Consider the following 24571-nt stretch of genomic DNA (forward strand, 5'->3'; position numbering starts at 1 on the left):
GTTTCAGAGTTACTGAAACTCTAACCAGCTGGTTGTGGTGTAGCAGAAGAGGTCTTAACTAGAAGCTGGCTGGCCAAGCCCAAAGTAGTTGTGTGTCAATTCAACTTTTGTAGCGTTTCCTCAACAGGTTCTTTCTTCCCCCCCCACGTCCTCCAAAAAGAATTCAAGTTACTGTTCCTTTGGAGCAAGTTCTGCTGGAGTCAGTCTCATGTTTTAACCCTATTTAGCTCAGTGGATTTTTGAATATTCTAGGAGATGTTTGGATTTCAAGGCCGGGCTGGTTGGGGCTTTGAGCAACCTGGGCTGGTGGAAGGTGTCCCTGCCCATGGTAGTGGGGATTGGAACTACATGATCTTTAAGGTCAATTCCAACCCAAACCATTCAATGATTTCTGTGGCTTGGGTGGAGGCCATCCACCCTAGGGCACCAGGCAGCTAAATGATTCTGTCTTGTAAAGTCGAAGTGACATCAACGTTGTCCTGGTCTGTGTTTTCTCTGCTGTTGTGCACAGACAACTCTCTGATGGCTGATTTTGGTGCCTACTGAAACAGAAAGTTGCAGACTCTGTTAGGGGTGAACTGGATCTCATTAGGTCAGGCACTGCTAGTGGGGATGTGTTGGTGCCTTGGGAGTCCCATGGGAGCCATGTTGAATCTTCTGTCTTCGGTGTTTTGGTTTCAGTTGGTGATTATGAAGTGAGTCCCACCCCACCGATCACTGTGACCCACAAACCGGAGGAGGACACTTTTGGGGTGAGTCCTATCCTCTTCTCCACAGAACTGTTTTGCATGCATTTCTTGTTATTGGTGACTCAGCACTTACATTCCTGTGCTCTTCTGAGATGTTTGCAAGGAAAATCTCTTCCTTTATGACTCAAGACAACAATCAGAAGGATTTTGTGGCTTGTGTCAGGCAAGTAAAATACTGACACGAACCATCTGATCCTCTTGGGTCTGCGGTGTAGAACTAGAGAGCTCTTTGAAAACAAGGCATCCTGTGAAGTTGTTGCTGGCAGGGTCAGAAATTCTCATTCTAAAAAAGTAGCACCCAGAGAACAAACAAACAGGTAATTTTATGCTTCATACTCTTATTGAGCTGTTAAGTTTAGCCCTGTGAGGGACTCGGATTTAGCTGGGTTCAGTTTTGTCAATGCCAGTTTGCCCTCTCTCCTGCTCTGCAGGGCATGCCAAAAATGAAAAAGGAAAGAAAGCCTACAGCTTATCAGATCTCAATGTTGTCTTTCTTCTGTAGAATCCAGGTAGAAAAAGGGGGGGGAAAAAAAAAGTATTGGGGGGGGGAAATTTAGCATGTTACACAATTACTCTAAGTCTGTGAAATTTTTAAGATCTCGAAACCCACCAAGTGTTAACAGAATGAACAAAATTCAATCCACCTGGTTTCAGTTCTCATCCACCTGAAAATCTCCTGTAAGTGAAAGCTTTGCAAAGTGAGGCTGGAGCAATAATATGCACTGATTATTAAATATAAAGTACAGAAAACAAGAAGCGGGATGAAAATAGAGCATGGTAAAATAAAAAATGTAAAAACTTTGTAGCTAATGTATCAAGGGCAGGGAAAAGGGTTGCAAAATGAGATTACTTTTTCTTGGTTAAATGATGTATTTTCTATTACAGCAGAATACAGTTTTGTAAAAAGAGGCAAAGTTTAAATGCATCACAAGACCCAGTGCAGGAGAACAATTGGACAAATGCCAAAGAAATTGTTGTTTACATCAATGCAATGAAAGTATCTTGAGCAAAGACTTGAAAGAATAAATATTCATAAATATTAAAATAAGACGGGGATTGTAAATCCTTTAGGGCAAAGAGGTTTTCTTTCCTCTGCTTGTACACTGACACAGTGGAACTACAGTTCCAGTGAAGGACTTTGGACACTGTTGTAGTATAAATATTTACTACTAAAAATTACAATAAATAGGGAACCATTAGAGGCTTTAGGAAAACCAAATGTTTTGGGGGAAAAAAATTACTTGTACTTAATTTCTTTCTCCTTTCTTTTTGTGGTGTGTTATTTTCCCTCATTCTTTGTCTTGAGGGATGTTTGGATGGAGACAGATTTGCCCTCTTTAAAGTATTTTCTGCTGCTCCTGTGTGTTCCCAGCTCAGGTTGGTATAGTTGTAGTGTTGTGACATCATGGCACGGTGGTGATGCTACAAATGGAGGTTAACGATGTGGTACAGTGAAGGGGGAGCCCAGACACTGAAGCAGAGGTCCTCCTTCCCTGCAGATGTATGAGTGAGAGGCTGTGGAGAACTGGTGCCAGGATGACATCACTGATAAGGAGAACCCAAACTTCCCAGTCCTGCAAACAGCCTGTGATGCTTCCAAGCTGTGCCAGAGCCCTTTGCTTTCCTGTGCATTTTCCTCCACAGCTGATCCATGGGGCTGCAGCAGATGGTATGAGCCTACAGAAAGGTTAACTGGGCAAGGAGATGCTGTGTTTCCAGTCTAGACTCCTAAATTCCTCTGTCTTGACTCTAAGGCTTTTTCCTTTCAGGTTTCCATAGCGGTTGGGCTGGCAGCTTTTGCTTGTGTCCTCTTGGTCGTCCTCTTTATTATGATCAACAAGTATGGTCGGCGGTCCAAGTTTGGGATGAAAGGTACGTGCAGTTGCTTTTCTCTAGCAGGAGGCACCTTCCAGGATTGCCCGGCTTTTATAGCACACGTGGAAAGGTGTTGTGGTTTTATTCCTACGTTGTCAGTACTGGTGCAAAGCCTTCTGAAGAGAATGTTGTTCAGCTGTCTTCTGTTTGTTGAGAGTGTAATGGAGATATCGGGCAGGTCGTTCTCACCTGTATGTGCTTCTCACGGGCAGAAGTATGCAAGTGTGTTCCTTCTCAGTACATGGCTGAATCTGCAGGTTGCCCTGAAGAGCTTTGAGCATGCTCCCTCCAGCCACGGGTTGAGGGAGTTGTACTCAGGAGAGCATGTTCTTGGATGAAACCTTTTTTTCCCAGACCTTATGACTTAGGGGTTTTGCCTTGTGTTGCGCTGAGTGCAGAGCGCAGGGTGTCAAGGGGGAACAGAAGGTTGCAAATATTGGTTTGGGTTCTGTTGGAAAGGCAGGTGCACCCATTCTGTGCCTGTCTGTGAACAGGGACCGAGACGCTGCTGTAAGTTTGTAAGGTCCGTGCTGGGAAAGCAATTGCTGACCTTCTTTTAGTGATGTGGAAGTCTTTCTGCTGCCTCTCTGTTGGAAGGTTTCATCCTCCGTGTTGGGAATAACCCCATTAGGAGCTATTTCAGGTGTCTTTGGTAGTGACTGGAAAGTGAGAAGGCATCTGATGTTTGCCTGGCAGAACTGGTCTCTCTGTCCTACCAACACCAGCGCTGTGATGTGATAGAGCTAATGCCAGAAAAAAGTAGATGACTCTGTGACATCTGCTTTTTGTGACTGCTGGTATCTCCAGCTGGCCAGCGTTGGTGGTGCCTGGTGAAGGCTGGAGGAAGAGCTTTCAGATGACAAAGTAGTTCCCAGCCTAATTGGTGGCTCATGCATAGGCCATTTGAAGCCAGACTTTGACAAACACGAGCTTCTTCCAAGGCTCCTGAGTTGCTGCCTATTTCCTGGCCTTGCTGGGGTCTGTGTCACAGGGCAGGTTGATAGGTTTGGGAAGGTTTCTTGTGTTTGCCTAGGGCTTTGTTTTCTTTACAGAGACATTTCCTGAATGGGTCCAGATGGGATTCTGGCTGGAATTTCCCCTATGCATCCTATGGTGATGGAAGACAGGACATTTAATTAAATAGCAGATCTTCTACACCAACTTTGCAATATTTAGTCCATATGTCCAATGATAAGAACCATCTGGTAGGGTGTTCTGGCTGGTGGGTGGAGTAGAGGAGTGGAAGACATGGTTCCTGGGATCAATTCCCAGCTCTTCTACTGACTCATTTAGTGTCCGTAGGCAATTAGCCATCTTAACCTCTGTCTCCGCTTTAATTTCCCCATCTGTAAAATTGGGATGATGTTACGTGCCTTCTGGATGGATGTGTCAGAACACTTTGGAAGTGCTTGGGTGTTTGCCACTGATGGGGCTTAGAGACACAAATATAAGAGAAGTAACTTCTGACCCTAATGGAAGATTCAAAGAGGAGTGAACCTTAACGTGAGTAACCAGTGTTGGTGAATAGATGTGTGTACGCGTTCAGATGTGTTTGGACAAGTGTGTTAGTGGATATCTGCATTCCCAGAAACCAGAGAGATGCTGTGATGGGCCCTTGTGTGTGCAGTTTTGGAAGGCAAAAGTGTTTAGCCACAAAAGCCTGCTGTTCTCCTCCCTGTGCTGTTATTTCTTTCAGCTCTGATATGAAACAACTGCAGAGTTTCTAAAAGTTTTATTGATGACACGGCTTGGAGAGATGTAGTTGGTGGAAATTAAATACATCTTTAAAACCAGGAAGATATCTCTATAATGAGTCACAAGTGTCATAGGCACCGCGGTGGGAAGCCTACTCGTGTTGTCTAAGCTCTGCTCCCTGTTGGAGGCTGCAGATTGTAGAGTGTCTTCCTAGCCCATGGGCTTACCTGCTTTATGCCTCCTGCTTTTCCCCAGCATCTCTTCTGCCTACACTTTTTCTTTACCCATAGTACCATTGTCAACATCCAGGCCACCATCTTTAGCCTCTGCCTCCTGTCTTGCGTCAGGCTTGCTACCAGACCTCACCTCTTTCACCCGCAACACGAAGACTTTGAAGTGGATGGGGTGGTTGGTGGTAGCCTGGCTACAGCCTGCCCTGGCAGCTGATTTATTTCTCACCCCCTCAAGAAATGGCACAGTCCCCTGCACGCTTTCCAAAATACAGTTTCTAAACTCTCCTTGCTTGCTGCTCTGCAGGTCCCGGAGTCCAGAGCCTTACTCTCTCCATTGGTCGCTTTAGGGTCTCAGCTGAGCTGCTGCAGTTTGCCCCACTCTGGCGATGATACCTTGAAGCTTACGTTTGTGCTTCATGTCTCTTTCCGCGGAGTCTTCTCTTTCACTCCGCTAATGGGCTGCTCTTCCTTTCCTCCTCTCTGGAGTTTTTCTGCTCATGAGGTGATTCCTTTGTCTCAATCATCAAATCACTGAGTGGTCTGAGTTGCTCTTTCAGGGGCTCATAAACAGGTTCTACCTTATTCTGACACCCTGTATTGGGACAGTGCAGCTGGCAACCACCTCCACATCTCCTTTAGCCAGCACTTTCCTCTGAATCCCTCGTTACCGGTTAATGCTTGGGCAGGAGCCATCCTGTGCAGCACCCATCATGTTATCATTTGCTAAGAAAATAAATCCAAAACCTGAGTCTTTTTGGGAAAGTGCATCATTCCTTGAATCAGGAGCTGTTCATTGCCAGCTGATATGTTGCCACTTGTTGAAATCCCAGCTTGGCAGGCCTGCAGGAGCAGGTTTTTCCTGTTGTTTTTGTCACGGACGCAGAACATTATGTGCTCATGTTGGACACGTTTCTCAGAGCACCTCGTGCGTTTCTCTGAGCACATCTTTTTTCCTTCTGTGTCTCCTAGCATTAAGCAGATGGTTTATCTCCTAGAGAGTGAAGTGGGCTTGGACTGATAGGGTTGGATGTCACATTGGGGTGGAAAGTCCACTTGGGCCAGCCCGCTGGGTTGCCCACTAGTCTTAAAAGTGGACTGATGTCCCAGCTGACTTTGCTGAAAAGGAAGTCACTGCATCTCGGGGCACATGGCTGGGAGAGGACTATGAGAGGGTGGTGTGTCCACATTTGTCTTCCTCTGGCTGGTAGCACACCCTTGGAGCGTTGCACGAGAGTCCTGGCAGAGCCACCACTCTGGTTACGACCTGGCTACTGATACAGCCAACAGCCAAACGGTGGAAAAGCCCGCACTGCCAAGCGCGCCGTTGACGGGCTGGAGCGGTGGCATCAACAAAAGCCCTTTGTGAAGGGAGCTCTGACGCGCTGTGTTCCCGGCTCCTTGGCATCCCTCGGCTGAGCCTGCGGAGGCTTGGCTCTATGCCATCCCCTGTGCCTTTCCCTGCTCTCTCCAGAGAGGGCATTCATTAACAGGGGATGGCGGAGGTCAGATCCCCTTTCTGGCTGCCTGTTGACTTTGGCTCCTGTAGCTGGGGGGGATAGGAGTGGGCTGAAGCAGCTGGGGGGGGGGGGGGGGACTGGGGAATCACCGGAGCCGGGGTGGCGGAGGCGGCAGGAAAATGGCAAACAAAGCGGCTTTTTGTGAAACTTGGTGGTACATAGGCAACACGGAGGCAGTGGAGGGGAAACCGCTGGGAAAAGTGAATACAGAAACTGAGAAGCCTTGAAATCACAGACATGGGCTGCAAGTATTTGCTAAAGGCGGTGGATCCAGAGGGGAAGCTGAGATGCATTTTAAAGCCTTACAGGAAGAAGAACAGGATCTAACAGAGAAAGGAATTGGGAGTCAGGGCACTTCGGTGTCCCAGAGGAGTGGGTTGTACAGATGGGATAGACTGCAAGGGAGTAAGGAGCCCAGCATCTGCTCAGATGTTGCTTGCTCTGGGCTTGGTGTCCCATGTTCCCTGACGCCCGCCGGAGGTGGAGGGTTTTACACCTCACCTTCTGGGGTCAGGCCTGTCACTGCAAGCCTCGTAAACCCGCATCTTCCCATCAAAGGTTAATCCCAGCAGATGACAGGAAATGGAATTTCATAATATAATAAAAAAGCCTCACACAAGTCTCGGGACTAACAAAATTGAAATTTCATAAAACAATAATAACGACACAGAGAAGTCCTGGGACTAACAAAATGTTTGGATGGCACAGTGGTGGAGGCTGTGTAAACGCTTAGGTTGAAGGACTGAAATACATGGTCTTTTGCTTGTTTTCTGTTACATTTGCCAGTGCCTAGGGATAAAGAATGTGTGCTTGTGCATATTTGTGTGACCTATTCCTGGTGCTGCACAACTTAAACCCAACAAACAAAAAACCCCAAAACACTGGGTTTGCAGAGATACGGAGGAAAAGATGCTAGACAAAATCCAGATGAACACTTGTCATTTTGCTGAGTTGAACTATTTTCCAAGCTTTACTTGCATTCTCCAAATGAGGTTTTCCGTGGTAGAGACAGTGCCAGCTAATTGTTCAGACTTGGATACAGTTGGCAAAGAGTCGATTGCTTTTTAATCTGCTTTCCTAAAGAAGTAAGGCGTGTGATCACGCTGCCTCTCTGCATGTGTGTGAGTCTGTCTGTAGAGCTCTGCCTGGTTTTTACCTTTCTCTGCTGCAGGTTTTGGGATCTTCTGGCTGGTCCTACCCAGAGAAGAGTCAGGAAGGACTTAGAGATGGCTTTACAGGCATCATGGAAATAGGGGGGCTAAATAGGGGATTACACTTGGGTGATGCCCCACTGATGGAGGTGCCTCGAGCCTTTCTGAGCATCGGACAATCTGTATGGAAGCTCAGCCTCGGACAGAAAAACAAAACACAGGGGACCAGGCTTTCATGGGGTCTGCTGTGGTGGGTGGTGCTTCTCTGTACACAGGCATATACATATTTTTGTACAAAATAGACAGAAACAACAAGGAGGTGGGGGAGAAACAAGAAAACAGTAAATAAATACTGCCCACGCTTTCTGTAGTGTTTGAGGAATTGCATCGCTATCAGTTCGTTTGGTGTTTGTTCTAATAGCCCTGATCAAAGTGCTGGCACTGCTGATGTGCATGTGGATGTCAGAAGTACTTGCAGAGCTGTTCCATTGTAATTTAGCATTAGTTAATAGGTACTTAAAGTAAAGTGGTTGCCTATTTGATTATGATTGGGGGTTATTAACATTTTTTTCCATAAACAGATGGTAACTGTCCGCTGAGTCGATTGCAGAACAATTCCAGGGTTCTGATTCAAGAGGACCAGCTCCTGCAAAGATATCTCGGGTGCCTGGCTTTTTGCTTTTGTTGATTTGTTTTTTTGTTGCCTTTTTTTTTTTCTTTTCTCCTTCATTGTGCAATTATCACTGCAGCTTTAAAGGGGAAAAAAAACCCATACAAGATCCATGGCCTACCTTTCAGATGAGGCTTAATTCTGACCCATGTTGCCTTGGCCAAGTCTGACTATAATCATGCACTAGTTGTTTTTCCCTGATTATTTGTTTGCAGCTGCATATGAATGAGCAAACACTCCTGAGTTCGGAGAGCTTGCACCTTAAGGGTTAGTTGCTCAGGAGAAATCTGTGATCAGACCCCTTTCATTTCATCCTCATGGGAGCCTGCCATGTAGTGGGAGCAGGAAGAAAGAGAGAGCAAAGTAATATCAGCCAGCCTGGCATGGGTACAGGAGAGAAACAGCCAAACATTAAAAGGCACAGCTAACCAGAGGGGCTCAGGGATGTATGGTGAGCCATGCTAATGAACTGGAAATGGGAACCTGTTGTTTTCTTTAAGCCCGGGTGTGCGATGTGCAGAGTCCAGGGTGCCAAGGGGCTGAGCCCCCTGAAATGCGTGGGCAGAATGACCATGTGAAGCTGTCGCAGGTCAGGGCTTTTCCTTGTTGGTGTCCTTCTGCTTGTTTGAAAAGCCCCTTGATATACTTCTTGTGCTTGATATTACTCGGTTTTATTTGCCTGGAAAGTGGATTGAAAGGATATGTGGTTTCACTGGGGCTTCTTTCTATAAATGCCTGTTTATACTCTGCTGAAGTGCAAGCTGTGCTATTTATTTATTTAGTTAGTGCCTTCAAGGTGATAAAGCATAAACCTCTTCGAACTGATAAGCGCCTCACCCTCTGCCAAGCCACACAGTCCGTAACTGGTGGGGTGGTAGGAAGGGAAAGCTGCTCTGCAGCCCTGGGCTCCTTGACAAACCTCTGCGAGATCCCACCTCTCCCCTGGGGTGCTGTGACAAGACACCTGCTTCTGTGTCTCCTCTCTGCAAAGGCTGATCCGCTGTTAGGACGACAGTTAATGCTGCCATCCCTTGTCCTTCGGTCCCAGGTGCTGCTGGTCCAGCGAAGGCGTTGAAAAAGGGGGTTTGCTTGTTTTGCTTGTTGCTGCCTGAAGGAGCAAGGAGCCACCCGTGCTGAAGAGGTGCATCAAATGACCCCATGGGAGAAATGGTTAGCAAGAAGATCAGGGTATACTTAGATCTAGAAATAAAACATTTTTCCACTCCCAGAAGTATTAATAGGTTAGTTATAAAGGCAATGTAAAGTGCACTGACCAGCCATTATCTATTTCAGTTGCTTTTAGAAAACCAACGTGTCTATTTTAGGCAACAACTAAAAGCAGTTAAAAAAAAAAGTCAGATCAGTAGTTTTCAGGTGACCTGAGAAGCCCCAGGCCTCCTTCACATCACATTCCTGCAGGCTTCTCCTGCCCATGCATAACCTTCCTTGCTCGCGGGTGCAGGCATTTGCTCCGGTCGCCAGCTGGGTGCTGAACCCCGGGTGCACCGCTCACCCCGAAGTAGCCCCACAGCCCGGTCAGTCTTTGCCCAGGGCAGCTCTGCGTTAGCAGGTGTCTCGCTGCTGACTTTCTCAAGTGGTTCTCATGCTGCGGTGTCAAAAGCTGTGCGAGTGACCCTCATCTTACCTGTGGTTCAGCACGATGTGAACTCCCAGCTGAGGTGGTGGAAAGATGTCACAATTTATTTTTCTTTAATATTTTTTTTAATCTGTCCCCATTTCAGGCTCAGTGCACCAGCTTTGCACCAGCAAAGCGTGAACAAGTGGCAGTCTGGGAATCCTGCTGTGTGTGGCACTGTGCTGGCTGCTGCCTTTGTGTGCATGGTGGGCACAGCCTTTAGGAGGGAGAGGGTGGGAATGACCCGTGGCTGCTTTCCTTGCACTGCAGGGTTGGGAAGATGTCCTTCATCCACTCACGAGCAATCGAGTCACCGCAATTCCTCGTCCAGCCGCTTGCATAAATCTCTTCCACAGTTGTGAAATCACCCAGGCTCAGTCACTTGAGCAGCTTCCCCCAAGGGCCATGCAGAAGGGACTAATCCTTGGGGCACCTCTCTGCACAGCGATGCTGCTGCTTACCTCATGACTCCAACCTGTGTTTGCTGCTTCATCTGTTGATGTCTGTCCATCTCTTTTCACAGGGCTTTGCTTTAGTGAAAAATGCTGGATTGACAGCACAGAGCCAGAATAATTCTGTTTATCTCTGGAACAGGTACCCCATACAGCAGTGTTGTGGTTTAGTCCTAGCCAGCAATCCCTTTGGTCAGTTGTCCCAGCTGTGTCCCTTCCCAGCTTCTTGTGCACCCCCAGCACATTCACTGGTGGGGTGGGATGAGAGGCAGAAAAGTCCTTACCTCCATGTAAGCACTGCTCAGCAATAACAACAACATCCCTGTGTTATCAATGCTATGTTTTATCCAAAACACAGTCCCATACCAGCTTATGTGAAGGAAGTAAACTCTATTCTAGCCAAAACCAGCACAAGCAAAAGAACAAGCAATTATTTTCTTAACCAGTATAACTATCTGACGAAGAGACATCATCTCTGCAAGCTTTGCGTCCTGTGCGCTCTCTTGTGTCTTTCTGAAAGTGGCCAACCACCAGATAACCGTCAGCTTTGAAGTAGCTTTAATAAGGTACAGAGCAGGAAGAAGCAAAGGGCTTTAATATTTTAATTGTAGTTTGTACAGCAGTTGTCTATTCTTTGAAAGATTTGGCTACTGTTGATGTTGATAAATGGTCCTCTGGGAAGACATCCTTGGTAAGTTCATCACTTCTTTCTCCTTGTGACTTGCTGTAGGATTGTTGTTTGTTTATGTGGTGTTTTTCCAGGGATGCTGAGGTCTGCCACTCTGTCCTTAAGCCCTGCAGCCAGGAGAGCTTAGCTCCTGGTCAGGGAATGGGTAACTGCGATGTAGATGGCAGGATTGGCAAGGGAAGTGTTTGGAAGCTATGAAGACAAAGGTAGAGAAGGAAGAGAACAGTGCTGCTTGGTTTTGAACCTGGGCTGAGTGTGGTTGAAGGAGTGTCTAGAAATTTGGAAGCAGTAGAATAATGTCTCAAGGGAATGGATAGAAGCTGTCATTTGAGCTGTTGAAGCTTCGACTGGTGAAAGTGCTGAGGAAAGAAATTGTAGAGAGCATTGGAGCATCTGATGATATAATGGGCTTGTTCCATTTCCAGCTTCTATTTCTTGTTGTGCAGTAACGAGCCTGCCTGTGTCCTGGACAGCCCCAAGAAACTCTGTTATCAGCACCAGTGTTTAGCGTCTGCTGATAAAGGTGGGAGCAGTGCAGAACCCTATGTGGTGCTTAGGCATCTCATTTCCATCTACAACTATGCTATTAAAAATCAATGGACCAGAAGATAATACCTGTACACAAAGGCAGCTGGAGGTAGTATTTTGTGCACAGGAGGAATAAATCACATTGGAATTCTCATATTTTGTGTTTGAGAGGCAGGGTTGTAATCGAGTTTCTGTTTGGGAGACTGGTTTTCTGTTGGTGCTATGGTGAAGAAAAACTGTTTTATGTCACCTTGGCCCAGCATCTGCAGGAGTTACCGGCCTCTCCTGGATGGGGTAGTTTCACATCAGGACCCTGATGCTGCACCCCAGCATCCTACGCACCCTGGCGTTGGGGTGGTTTGTGGCTCTACTTGCTGAAAGACCTCACTTTGTGACCAGTGAAGGGTTTTCCCTGTGGAAAAGGAAAAAGACATTTTTGATCAGAGCCCCGTTGAGAAGCATAACTTCTGGTGAGGTGGTTTTGCCACAATCTGCCTTTGGTGCTACCCAAGCCAAAGGGGTGCAGCAGCTTGAAAAACCACGGAGGATGGAATCCCATACAACTGTGGCAGAGAAAATGGTTGGGTCTGCTTGGATTTTAGATTAAAAACTCTTGGACTTGCTCCTCATTCCACTTGAACCAGCTAAAGGAGAAGCTGATGCCAGGGAACCTGTGTCTCCATTTTCTCTCTTTCCCAGGGCACGCTTCATCCTCCCCAGCAAACTGCAAGCTCTTCCCAGCCGAACGCAGTCAGGAGTCAGACAAGAGGCTGGGAATTAGCGTGAAGAGAAAAACAGTTTTCTTCACCCTTGTTTTCCTTCACAGTAAGATTCCTGCGGCACAGGCTGAGATGCCGGTGCCATGGGAGCTCTGGGGTGGGCAGTGTGCTGGCGAGGCTCCCGGGTGCCGGCAGCACCAGTGTCCTGATGCAACACCATCCGCTTGCGTGGAAGCCTGCAGCCCTGAGACAGCTGCTGGGATCGGGGCAGGGGAGAAACTGGCCCTTTTGTTGCTGACAAGACGATTTCATCTTGATGCTCTAAAAGCTCTTGTGACATCCGCAATTTTCCAGATGGATAACGAAAACCTGCGAGCAGGGGCGTCTCGGCGGCTTTCGAAGCGCTTGCCTGCGGAGCTGTGTCCGATGGTTTCATATCTGCTGACAGGGCTTAATAATCATTATGTTAAGTGGAGCCGGCACTCGCGGAGGCAGGTAAAGCCGCTACTGCCCTTGGGCTGAGACATGTTTCTCACCATGCAGCGCAGAGATGCGGATTGTGGCCATGGATCCCCATCCTGATGAGCTGATTTCTGCCTCTTCTCCGAGGCCGCAGGGCTCTGCGGGAGCTGCCAGCCAGGTCTGCTCGCCGCTTGCTCAGGAGCCCCTTGGCACCCTCTCATGGCATCCAGGGATGCTGCTGGATCTGGCCCAGGTCCTGCAGTCTTTCCACTGGGCTCCAGCTTCAGTCCTGCTGTGGGAAGAAAAGAAAACAGAGCCGGAGTTTCTCACAGTCAGCAGGTGTATGGTCGGTGGGAATAAGCAAAGTGTATCTTCATCCAAAGCACTCCTGCCAACCATGTGCTCTTTTTTTCTGATTGATGTTGGGGGTAATAATTAGCATGGACTTACCTTTTAAGCTATGATACTTTTTTTTCATGAAGGAGAGAGGTTTGATACTATAAAAATAAAACCTCCATAGTTTTGAGGTAACAATGGTCAGGATCAATTTTTACTCTCAATTTCTCTGACTTTTTTCACTTGGGATTTGGGTAAATTCCTGCGCTCATCCCTGTGCACACAGGGACGGGATGCCGCAGCAGGGCTGAGTAGCCGGTGAGGGGCTCTGGTGCAGCGGGGCAGGGCAGGTGCCCCTTCCGTGGGAGGGGTGTCGCTCTGAGGAACCGGGTGCTGAGGGTTGTAAGGAGGACATGTGATGTGCAGGGTCCTGTACTGCTCTGTGCTGGTCACCAAAGGCACTCTGGGGCTGGACCCAGGGGCAGGGAAGTTTATTGAGGTTAATTCATTACATGCGTTGACACTCCATCTCCTTGGCTTCAGCATCGCTGGTTGTCCCGAGGGTCGTTGCAGCTGGCTCTTCCCACATGATGCACGGATGCAAGCCCTCTTTCATCACAGCTCAGTCCTCCCACCATCATCACAACGTTGTTGTTGTTGCCTTTTTCTGAGTTTTCTTGGTGTGCAGGAGGCTCCTGGCCCTGTGCCTGGCATGGTTGGGGGTTACCCCAGGTTTGGTCCCCTGGTGCTCACTGGGGACATCTTCCTGAGTGGTCTTGCTCCTTCGCAGGCTTATAACCTGTTTGCATCCTGTGGTCATCACCAGCTCATTTGGGCAGTAACTGTTTTCCAGGTTTCTGCTTCCCACTGACTTGGTGATTTATCTTTGTAACATGTTTTTCTTTAATGTTCTTGTAGTTTGCATCCTGTTTTTCTTACTTCTGCCTGTGTTTGCTGGCTAAGGGACGCACTGCCTGTGTGATTTGCTGTGCCTTTGGTGCCACTCGACTTACAGGAGGGTAGTGGAGCCGGTGAGAAGGAACCAGCTCTGCTCAGTCACTGACCCACCGTATCAGTGGTGGCTTTCAAAATTAGTACACTCCCACCCTGCCCCCTAAACAGACACTTGTCAACAGTTTAGCTAATTCAGTAGGTTTGTTTCATTTTCAAGTAATAAAGGTGTTGGATAAACCCAGCCTTAACACCAGTCCCTGTGGCGAGCCTCCTCAGCTTAAATCCTTGCCATATTTGTGCCCCTCCAGACTGGCACTAGCTGGGAAGAGCCATGTAAATCAAATTTATTGTTATTATTAATGCTGTTGTATGACAGTGCTCATATCCAAGCCAGTTTTAATTAGTCTTTCAAGAAAGTTTTTTCTGAGACAATATCAAATATTTTACTAAGCCCGAATATATTGCAGCCTTCATTGACTAATTTTGTAATTCAGTCGGGAAAATAAGGCATTGAAGGTAGTTCAGCGTGATTTGTTTTTACAGACCAACTGCTTCATCCTCTTGATTCCACTACCATTTAGGCTCTTAAATACTTTTTTTCCCTAATATTTCCTTTGATGTTTTTACTATAAACTTAGTTAGGCTTATTAATTTCTTCAGCTGGGAGAGCAAATGCAAGTTGTGTGCGTGTATGTGTATATAGAGGAAAATGTCTTTGCAGGCTTACAGTACGTCTGCCTTCTTGACAAGTTTCTCTGCTCAGAATTAAATTGGTAGCAGCATCTGGTAATCAGACTTCATGCTTTTCGGGTTGCTGAGTGCTTTTCTGAGTATCCTGCTATAGATTGCTGCAGGTCTGTCCCCTCAGCGTTTGGGACCAAGAGAGGAAATACTGCTGAATTTTCAAGTGGGACTTTGTTTAGCTGGTTTGGTCACTATTTCATTTTCTTTCTCTCCATTGTTTTTAAAGAGTATTAATTGTTTTATCTCCTGTTTGCTATCAATCTCCCTTCATCTAAAGTGCCATCACTGAAATTGGATACAGCCTGATTTCACTTCTGGGTGTCTGCAGAAATCCCCTTGCACTCTGCTGCTGCAGGACAGCTGGATTTCAGATTTTTCTCCCGTTTTTAATGTTATTTATCCCCTAGTAACAAAATATATGGTCTTCACTATGTTTCTTTTCTAAGTTTATTATGCTACTGGCATATGTAAGAGTGATTTGGGCTTATTCTCTCTGCTTAAAGATTTCAGGTAATACTTCTTGGCTGCTACTGTCTATTAACATGATACAGGAGTTAATGGGATGTCAGCATGTGCCAAAACCCCTTATCAGCAAAGCGCATGTATTCCACCTTGGCATATTAAAACTGAAGTTGTAAGGGTAAAGCAGGGCACCTTCCTACCTTCTGATATGTATAGGTAAAGGCATTGATTTAAGTTCTGCTGAACTTGCTGTGATCAGGTCACACCAAAGAAAGTTGCTGCCTCTTAAGTGCATCCCAACAGAGGAGTTAAAACATTCACTGGGTTTAGGGATGCTTCAGCAAAATACGTTTCACTTGGGTTCACTCCTCCTGCCAGAGCTTTGCTGGGGTTTCAGCTGGTGGTTTTGGGACCAGTTGCATGGACAGGCTTTTTGTTAATCTGCCAAAAAGGATCAAGGTTCTGCTCTTTTTTTGTTAAAAGAGGAGAGGTACTATTAAATTTTGTTGATTGAGTCTTTTACTAACACGTTAATGGGCCTTTGAATGCCCACTAGATATCTCTCTTTCAGAAACTGTTGTTTTGATGAGACCAAACCTGGTATTTATTTACCTGCTACTAGACAGTTTGCAGAGAACTGTGTAACATATCTCTTTGTAAGAGGTACCTTAGTTCAAATTTCTGGTTGCTCTGCTGACCTGTGGTGCAGCAACTTGTTTTGATATCGACCTTTCGAAACCCCCCTGGATACAGGCAAGGAGGCAGAGTGCTGCTTGAAACTGTGCCTTGAGGATAAATCCTCATTTCCAGCCAATAGCAAAAAAAAAAAATCTGTTTTTACTGGATCAGGCTTTATCCTTAGATATTGTTTTTAACCATTTGTGGTCCTCAAAGACATCAGGCTTTTGTGCAAATTCATGTTAACTTATAGGTCCCTTAACATCCTCCGTCCTTAGTGGGGAACCCTTCAATCTTGAACCCAGCACTTGAGAGCTTTGTCCTGGAGCTACTTCCAAATATTTTACTTTCAGCTATTGGTGCTAAACTGGCACGTACACACAAAGCCCCATGTGTTTTGGGATCTTCGAGCTCTCTCCTATGGCATATGTGTCTTCCAAAAACTTCATGGCCGGTGCAACATGCAGAGGCATTGTCTTGTGAAGTTTGTAGTTGGAAGGTGAGAAGAAATGAGGATGTGGAAGGATAAAGGAGAGGTGATGCAGCAGCCAGCCTAATGCTTTGTGTCACCCTTACCAAAGCATGTAGAGAAGGAGGAAACTCCTCTCCCTGAGCGCTCTGTGGGTGCGGAGCCTGTGCGTGTGTGTACACGTGCCTGCACACAGGCATCACGGGGGAATAAGGGTAGGAAGATGCTTTATGAAGTTGTTAGTAGCTGGCGGTAAATGCCTATTTATCTGCGCTGAGCTGCTGAGCCCAGGAGTGGCTGGAGGGAGATTAGCTGTCGGACAGGCTCTTTAAGGATAAATAATCTTGGCTGGAATTTGTGCTAATGATTTCCTAAGTGTGCTGGTGTGTCTTGAGCAGTGGAGAGGGAGGAAAAGATGCTTGCATCTTTTTTTGGGGTGTGAATGGGGAAGGCGGGAGGACGTTGGAGGGAACAGCAAGCGTTTCCTGTTTTGGTTAGCAGTGTGGGAGATGGAAAGTTGGTGGTTGAATCTTGATTTCTTTTATTGATCTGGTAAGGACAGGAGGTATGGGAGAGGTGTGAACCAGAGATGTGGCTCCACTGAACATACTGCAGTCCTTCAGACTTTCTACTGAAGGATATTGCCTTGGCAAAGAGGTTTGGTTGATACAGGGTCCATCACAGCTCTGTCAGTTTAAATTATTGAGAAGGTACACACAGTTGTCTCGATCAGGTAGCAATAAAACCAAAGAAAACCAAACAGACCCATCTCACTGGAGCCAAAGGCCATCCTAAGGTAGTGCAGAGCAGGGCGGGGGGGGCAGCGTGTGGCAGCCTGTGGGTATTAACTGCATGTCTCCATCACACTCAGATTCAACAAAGTTATCTGAGCACCTTCTGTCTGTGGGAATGCAGGTTTGATTTTTAACTCTTCAGTCCAGAGCCTGGAAATAGCTGTGGAAATATCGTTCCCCAAAGTTGGCATGTGTTTTGAGGGAGCAGGAGCCCTGCAAGCAGCGCTGCCTGCATTCGTGCCTCCTGCTGCAGCTTTTGAGGAACAGGGGGTCAAATGCATCATGATGCCAGAGAAAGTCTTCAGGTTATCAAGATGTAATCTCCTAGAAGTCATAGATTGGGAAATGTTTCTAGTAAATATTGTCTCCTAGAGGAAAAAGAAATGAATGGTCCTCATCTGTTTGAGGTAGTTTGTCCCTGTTTCTGGGGCATATCAGAAACACACAGATTAGGTTTTTGCTATGGTTGTGCCTTTCCTTATGTTGCAGATGGGGGAAATGTGGGCTGGGAGGCATGAGGATGCTGTGTGCGCTTCTGAAGGAGCGAAGGGGCAGTGATGTGTCTCTGCAGCAGCCTTCGTCAGCTGTGACAGCAGCTCCAAGCCCCACCATCTCAGTGGCACCTTTTTGGTGAGGGTCCTGCTACTACATCAGCTGAGCTTTACTGAATAAGCATCTGGTGGATAATTTCATTAGTAGCTACCTGTTGAGATGGACATGTGTGCCAACATTTTTCTGAGCATGGGAGTTTAAAAAGTAGTGAAGGGAATTAATAGACAAATCCTACTGAAATTACTCTAACATCCTTTGCCAATCCTGGGTTTAATGTCTAACAAGTGCTGAGGTATGTGTGAGGAGAGCAGGGGATGGTACTTAATAAAATGTTGCATTAACTAGGGAAAAAGGACTTTACTCAGTAACTCAGAGCAGGCAGGTTTGGATGGTCTTGATGAGAAGACGGAGACAGGCTCCGAGACAGACATGGGCTCCCTGCTGACACTGACAGCCAAGTGAGCCATCCAGGGTGTGCAAGGGTTAAGGGACATCCAAGCAGAAATGACACCTTGTAGACTGTTAAAATAGCAAGGCTGGATTTTCATTTACCCTCTGCTAACAAGTCTGCCTTGGATAGTTCATCAGTTTGATGTTGGAGTAGCTTTTGCAGAGGCTTAATGAGACTAATCACTTCAGGCTCCCTCCAGAGCCATCCAGGAGATGTGGGTTCCTCATTAGGCAGATGCAGAAGCATTTGGAGCTGTGTCTCTCACCACTGACTGCAGAGTGAGCCTCAGGGACATCCATCAGACTCGGTTAAAGGTCGGAAAACCCAAAGATGGAAGCTTCTGGTGCATGCTCAGGGTAAAAACATCCTGCAATGCTGTCCTGAGCATCTTCCTTGAAGAGCAGGTGTGCGTGTTGACCACCCTTGTGGCCTTTGCTCAGGATGGCCTTGCCCCATTGGCACCTGGGGGTTTTGGGAGAAGTCTAAGTGTCTGCTCACTGTCTTCTGAGATGTGTGTTCCTGGCAGATCTCTCTGGCATCTGCAATGAAAGTGCTTCCCAGGTTCTTTCACTGTGGTGCTCTTTGTTTGAGATTGTTATTATTAAACGTCTTTGTTATCGTGTCAGCTAGAAGAGATGAGGTGTGAAGGAGGTTATATTATCATGGCTTTCTGTAGGCAACAAAAGGAAAAAAAAAGGAGATTAGCAATGTTTTCAGAAGGGGAATAGAAAAAGAGCAATGGCCTGAACTTCAGGGAGATTTGAAGAGTGGTTAGGAAAGGTTTTGGGAGAGTGGATAAGGGACAGTGTCCAGCATGGAGAGGATTTAGGGCTTGGATCAGAGAAGTGGAGCCAGATTTCCAAGAGGTTTTTCCTGCTGTGACCCCAGGGCTCAACTCTCTAAAGATTTTTCTCTTCAGAAAGAGGATTCTTTGGAGAAGCTGTGGACCAGTCTTGCTGGCCAGGGAATGGAGTGGCCATGGTGGCCCCTGCCCATGCTATCCTCCATCCTCTCTTGGGACCTCGCTTTGCCAGCTGCTTAGCAAATACCCTTTAGCACAGGCACTGAGCTGCAGCCCCAGCACTGGGGAGGCCCATGTGATGCGTTGTTCACAGCTGAGTTACGTGCCACCTGGATATATTTCTCATGATGAGAGCAGTATGTACGGATTTTCCTCTTACTGCCCTGCGTGCTCTGTTTTTTCCCTGGGCCCGAGTTAGTTACGGCAGCTTTCATCCGCATGCCCTGTGTCGATCATCGTGCTGGCAGACGCGTGGATTTCATGCAGGAAAAGTTTTGGTGTTTGTTTTTTGTTGGGTTTTTTTTTTTTTTTCCCTGGAGAGTGAGTGAATTAAGCCATGTGTTTACTGCTAGCTGAGCAAAGCAGTCCCAGGCTGGGCCACGAGATACATGGCTGGTGTTTAAAATTAAGAGAGCAAACATCAACACAGAAACTGAGAAGAGGGAGAAGGAGTCTGGGTAATGGGATTACATTACTTCCATGCTAGTATGACCTTGGAGATGGTGTGCTGCTCTGCAGGGATTTGGGGAGTAAATGCATTTGACAGCATCATCTGGGAGAGTGTATGATTATCTTGCATAGATTTATATCCAAGCTCACATATTTGTCTATGTGCACGGTGTTTATTCTTCCAATTTATCCTGGAATGTTTTATCTATTAATCTCCAGCTACGTGTGACCCAGGGATGTGTTGCAGGCAATGCTGTGGGATCCTCCTGCAGTGAGTTTAGATGCTGTGCAAGGGGTTAATGCCTTCTCCTTTGAACTGCCACCTGAAAAGCCAAAATAAAAAGCACTGCACCCCTAAAAGCCAGCACACAGTGGCAACTCCTCCAGGGACTAGGTATTCACTCCTTAGTCTCTGTTGGAGCCAGGAGGGGAGGAAGATTTCAAAGGAAGGAGCTGCTGTCTGCTAATGTGCCCTCTTTGTGGCATTATTAGTGTGGAGAAGAGCAAGAGCGTCTCTTTTATCTCTGTTCTTGGGGTACCACACCGAGATGCATCGATTGCTGAGGTATCCGAGGGCCTGGCTCTGAATGGAGAGATTTCCAGATCAGAACCAGCATTTTGGAAACCTGTTGGTGGTCAGAGTGTTGTGGTGCTGGGCAGGCTATAAATTATTAAAATCAATTTCTTATATAATCAGCAGTTACAGTAGAAGTGAGTTATAATGAAATGGATCCAGCAATTTACAGACAGGCAGTGTAGGGGAGGTGGGAGAAGAGCAGGTTTTTCCCTGTACAAAAGCATCTATGGGGAGCTGCTTCTCTGGGTCAGGATATCCAGAAATGTGTGTGTCAGCAGGAGCTCACCATTCCCTTGAGACTCTGCAGAGCTTAGCTTTGGTTTAGGCAACAGCAGTAGATTTTGCCTTTTCCCCTTTTTTCCCAGGTAATTTTTCTTTCTAGAGGATGTGTGCAGGTAGCCATTATGTATCAAAAGGGAACAGGGACAAGTTCATGGTTTAGGGGGAGGGACAGCCTTGTGTGATGTGAGGGTGACTGAAGGGAGAAGGTAGCTCTTCCTAGTCTTCCTTGGAGATAAGCCTGCTGTGAAGGGAATGGGATGACCGTGAGAGTGAAGGCGTTAAGGGCTGACATGGCTACTGAAGCTGTGAAGTGGATGGGGTTTCCATTGAGGCTGATGTAGCTACTTTATGGCACCTTCTGCTGATGGAGAACATTGCTTGTTGAGCAGCCAGCTAGTTCCCACCTGGCGTCCTCTCTGCAGCTGGTTTCTCTCCAGCTGTTCATCACCTCTGCATACCCCAACCCCCCCTGGCCAGCACTCACAGGTCCTTTTGGTTTTCCTTTTCCTTTGACACAGTTTGGATGGGGGAAGGTTGTGTATCTAATATGAAATTTAATGCTGGTAGTCTATTGCGATGCGTACTTCCTTCATCTCCTGAATCCTCTGGCAATGGTACCACCGGCACCAGGCAGGTTGTTTTGCTTGAGCTGCTGAGAACGTGGCAGACGGAGATGTCTTCCTCCCTCTTAACCGCAGAGGTGGTCCTGCTTCAGCATCTTCGCTGAAAGGTCTGTCTGCTCTTTACCTGATCACCATGGCATGTACCTGGGCTGCTGATGCCAGGGAAGACGCCGTCGTTTTGTGGGATAACACAACCTGCCTGAGCTGAGCTGGTTTGGGTTTGAGCTATCTTCTCATGGAAGACAGCAGCCTCAGTAAGCACCTCTCAATGATCACGGAGTGACCACATGGAGGGATGGGCCCTGCTGCCCTCTGAAGAAGAGGTTTTGAAGGAGCTGGTTTGGGACTGCTGGATAACCTCTCATACCCTGGGCTTGGCTCCGGACTGGCTGCACCTCCCTGGAGGCAGATGGAAGGCAGCACATAGAAATGAATCTGTGCTTGCAGTTTATAAAACACAATTGAAGCCACTGTCCACATCCAGGCAACTACAATGTCCACTCTGTGCATAAAAAGAGTCTAATAATAATAATAATGGTGAAGTTAATGAGATTTCAGATGTCTTTGCAAACTGGCCTAGGTTTTGTAAGTTGAAAGATGCGTTGTGTTGCAGCCCTAGTGAATTGTGGAATTTTCTTCCCCTGTGTGCTTCAGACTGTGATGAAGGTTGAGCATCCTCAGTCAGGCAGCTTGTGTGGGGTATGTCTCATCCCAAAGGAAATAGGCATTAGTCAAAATGCAGTCTGGAAGGGACGAGCACAAATTCGCAAAACATTCTGCCTGATGCCTTTTGGAAGGAATTCAGAGAAGAGCAACTAAAATGATTAAGGTTCTGCAGGGAATGTATTGTAAGAAAAGATTAAGAAAAAGAAGAGCTAAACATATAAAATGCAGCTAGACCAGAGTGAAGGGGAAGTGATCCCCAGCGGTGCATATTTAGAAGAGTTGAACAATGGAGAAGTAAAAAGACTGTTTAGGATGCTGGAAGGAGAACACGGGGTGTATAGAATCAATTATACAACCAAAAACCTGTGGGTTGCATATCTAGATCCCTTTTCCAAAGGGAAGAGGTAAGAGGAGCATGGAAGAGTCTGAAATTGATACCTCAGCCTTTGGAAACTTTTGAGGTAGGCTGAGGGGGGCAGGCAATGAGTGCTCAACCTGTGGTGCTTGGGGTAGCGATGTCCTCACCGAGGTCCCTGTGTGGTTGAATGGGCGTATGGAAACCTCCTGGGCTTGCTGGGCTTCTGCTACCTCCTTAGAAAGTGTGGTGGGGTGGCTGGGCTTTCCGCCCTATCCTGGACATCCTTCTCCCTTCCCTGCTGCCGTGCTGGTGCATGGAACAGCAACCTGGAAGGCGTGATAGGGACGACTGGCTGCAGTCTCCCTACCTTGGCTGATTAATTAACTCTTCAGATTAATTTCCTTTCTGATTACCGCTTGATTAATTCCTCCTAACTCTGCAAGACCTCCTCACCACTTAATCCTCTTTATAAGCCCTCAGAGTGTGATGCTTGAAGTAAACATCAGGCTGAAAAAAAAAAAGCAAACACTCTGAAATGCAAACACAACAACGCTGTCGGCGGGACCCCCTCCCGTGCTGGGACCTGGCACGCGTAGGGCTGCCCCACGGCACCCTGCCTGAAGGGTTCCTCCACGCTCCCCTCTCCCCCTTGCGCCACGCACCCCTTTTCCCATCGGTTCTCCGGCGTATCTGCCGCAAATTGCACAATTTCACTTGTTGAGCCTGATAATTAGTGACAATATCCCACTAATTTGCAAAGGGGGCAGGAGGAGGGAGCTGTGTTCAGCAATGTGAGAGGAGGATTTTTTTTTTCCTCGTGGCTTCAGTAGGGAGCATCCGAACTTATAAAGCAGCTTTTGATGTAGGTAAGAGCACAAGATACTGCCGGCACGGTGGGTTGAGCCAGCTGTCAGGGCTCGTGCTGTCCCACCGCTCAGACCGGTGCCATGGGGCAGGTCCAGGAGGCGTGGGGATGGAAGGAGAGGGGCACTGGGTGAGTGGGGACACCAGTCTGCTCATGGCTGGTGGCGCAGGTGAAGGTGGTGAGGACACGGTGAGCGGAGTGATCAGGCTGAGCCTTGTCTTGAGAGGACAAAATCCGCATGCAGAAGGCAGCAGTCCTGCTCCTGCTGGGGTTTTTTAATTTCATTTTAATTTTAGTTTTTATTCCTGGGCATCCACTCCCAAAGGCCTCTAGACGCTTTAATAAAATATAAGTAAAAACATAACTTATGATGAGAAAAGAAATGAAGCCAAATGAATCCCCAAGCAGGAACAAAAGTTTCCCCCCTATCTTCCCTATGCTCAATAACCCAGTGCATACCCCTGGGAAACGTAATGTTTAAAGAGCAACAGCACTTTCTTGGCCATTGTTATTGAGGAATGTTTTGTGGTTGGAAACAAAGCTGCAGTATGCACCAGCTAAGTCCTAGTGAATTTGTTTTTCTCGTGACCTCAGTTGCAATGGACATGGCAAGAATATTTTACACCCAAGAGCCAAGCTTGCTTTTGGTTTTGTGGCTGTACAGCGCGTGTCATCCGTAAACGTGACCTAAACTAATGAATTTGGCTTAGTTTGAGCTGCTGAGTGGAAGAAAATTAGAAAGATGGTGTGTGGATAGAGGCACAGGCAATGATTTATTTCAGTGTTGACGGACAACACGGGCAGCTCTTGGAGGTTTTGGGAGCTGGTACAGTTCCCAGCCTGCAGCCTCTGCCATGACAGCAGCCCTGCCCTGCCCGACCCTGGTGTAACGCCACAGTCACGATATTTGAGTCTGTCTTTAGATCTGCTGGAGCCAAACGACTGGCAAAGGAGGTTGAACTGTACATGGAGAATATGCTGTTCTCCTACACAGCGTTGCAACCCTCCCAGTTGACCAAGGTGCGTCACGCAGACTGGGGCAGGCTGCAGCCAAGTAATCTCTGGCTGTGAAGTCACTTGGTCCCACGCTTGTTTCCTCTGTGTCACTGCCTATAAAAAAATATTCATTTTGGCTGTGCGAGCTGTAGTCTAGGTGGTGTATGACAAATTACAGCCGTGCTCTGCCTCGTTAGCTTGGATGCATGTAAGTCTGCAGACCAGCCTGGAGTTCCCTTTGGTCCCATATCCCAGCTCCTGAATTGCAGAAACAGATTAATGATTTCTTTAGGTTATTTCTGAATTTCTGTGATGATATTCCTGCCCTGTAGAGGTGGGATGAGGAATCATATAATGGTTTGGGTTGGAAGGGGCCTTAAAGATCATGCAGTTCCAACCCCCCTGCCATGGGCAGGGACACCTTCCACTAGACCAGGTTGCTCAAAAGGGATGGAGTCCTCCTGGTAGCCTATATCCATGGGATTCAGCAGCACTGGAGGCATGTGTGTTTGGGGTTTTTGACCAAGGGAAGTCCTGTGTCCGAGCACAGGCATGGGAGGTGAGGGATTCGGGGACCTGAGCTGTGTCACTGGCCCTGCACCTCACCCTCTGCCTGTCCCTCTTGTCACTTGTTCGTAGTGGAAGAAAAGGGCACCTACAGCCCCTGCAAAGCTCCCTGTGATTTGTTCTTGCATCTGAGATCAGCAGAAACGTCCTCCTGGATGTCAACAAGGCATGGTCCTGCGTGTGTGATTTTTGTAGGTCAGTCACATCTTTTATGAAGAAAAAAATTCCCTTCATTTGTCGTTTAATCTCTATTATTAGTGCTTTACTGCTGACCGATCTCCAATTTCTACAAGGAATGCGGGAGAGTAAATTGGAATCTTTGATCTCCTTTGCTCCACCTCCCCTGTCCTT

At 47.2% G+C, this 24571-nt stretch overlaps 1 protein-coding gene across 1 annotated transcript in view; it reads left to right on the forward strand.

Moving 5' to 3' along the window:
- The window catches only part of NTRK3 (neurotrophic tyrosine kinase, receptor, type 3), a 179200-nt gene that overhangs the window by 37061 nt on the left and 117568 nt on the right, over nt 1-24571 (forward strand). The window contains exons 9-10 of the mRNA XM_010152408.1: nt 682-752; nt 2519-2621. Coding sequence (XP_010150710.1) covers nt 682-752; nt 2519-2621 — 174 coding nt within the window. The remainder of the gene's footprint in view (nt 1-681; nt 753-2518; nt 2622-24571) is intronic.

This window comes from Eurypyga helias, unplaced genomic scaffold (assembly GCF_000690775.1).
Source record: "Eurypyga helias isolate BGI_N326 unplaced genomic scaffold, ASM69077v1 scaffold11570, whole genome shotgun sequence".
NCBI classification, from domain to species: Eukaryota; Metazoa; Chordata; class Aves; order Eurypygiformes; family Eurypygidae; genus Eurypyga; species Eurypyga helias.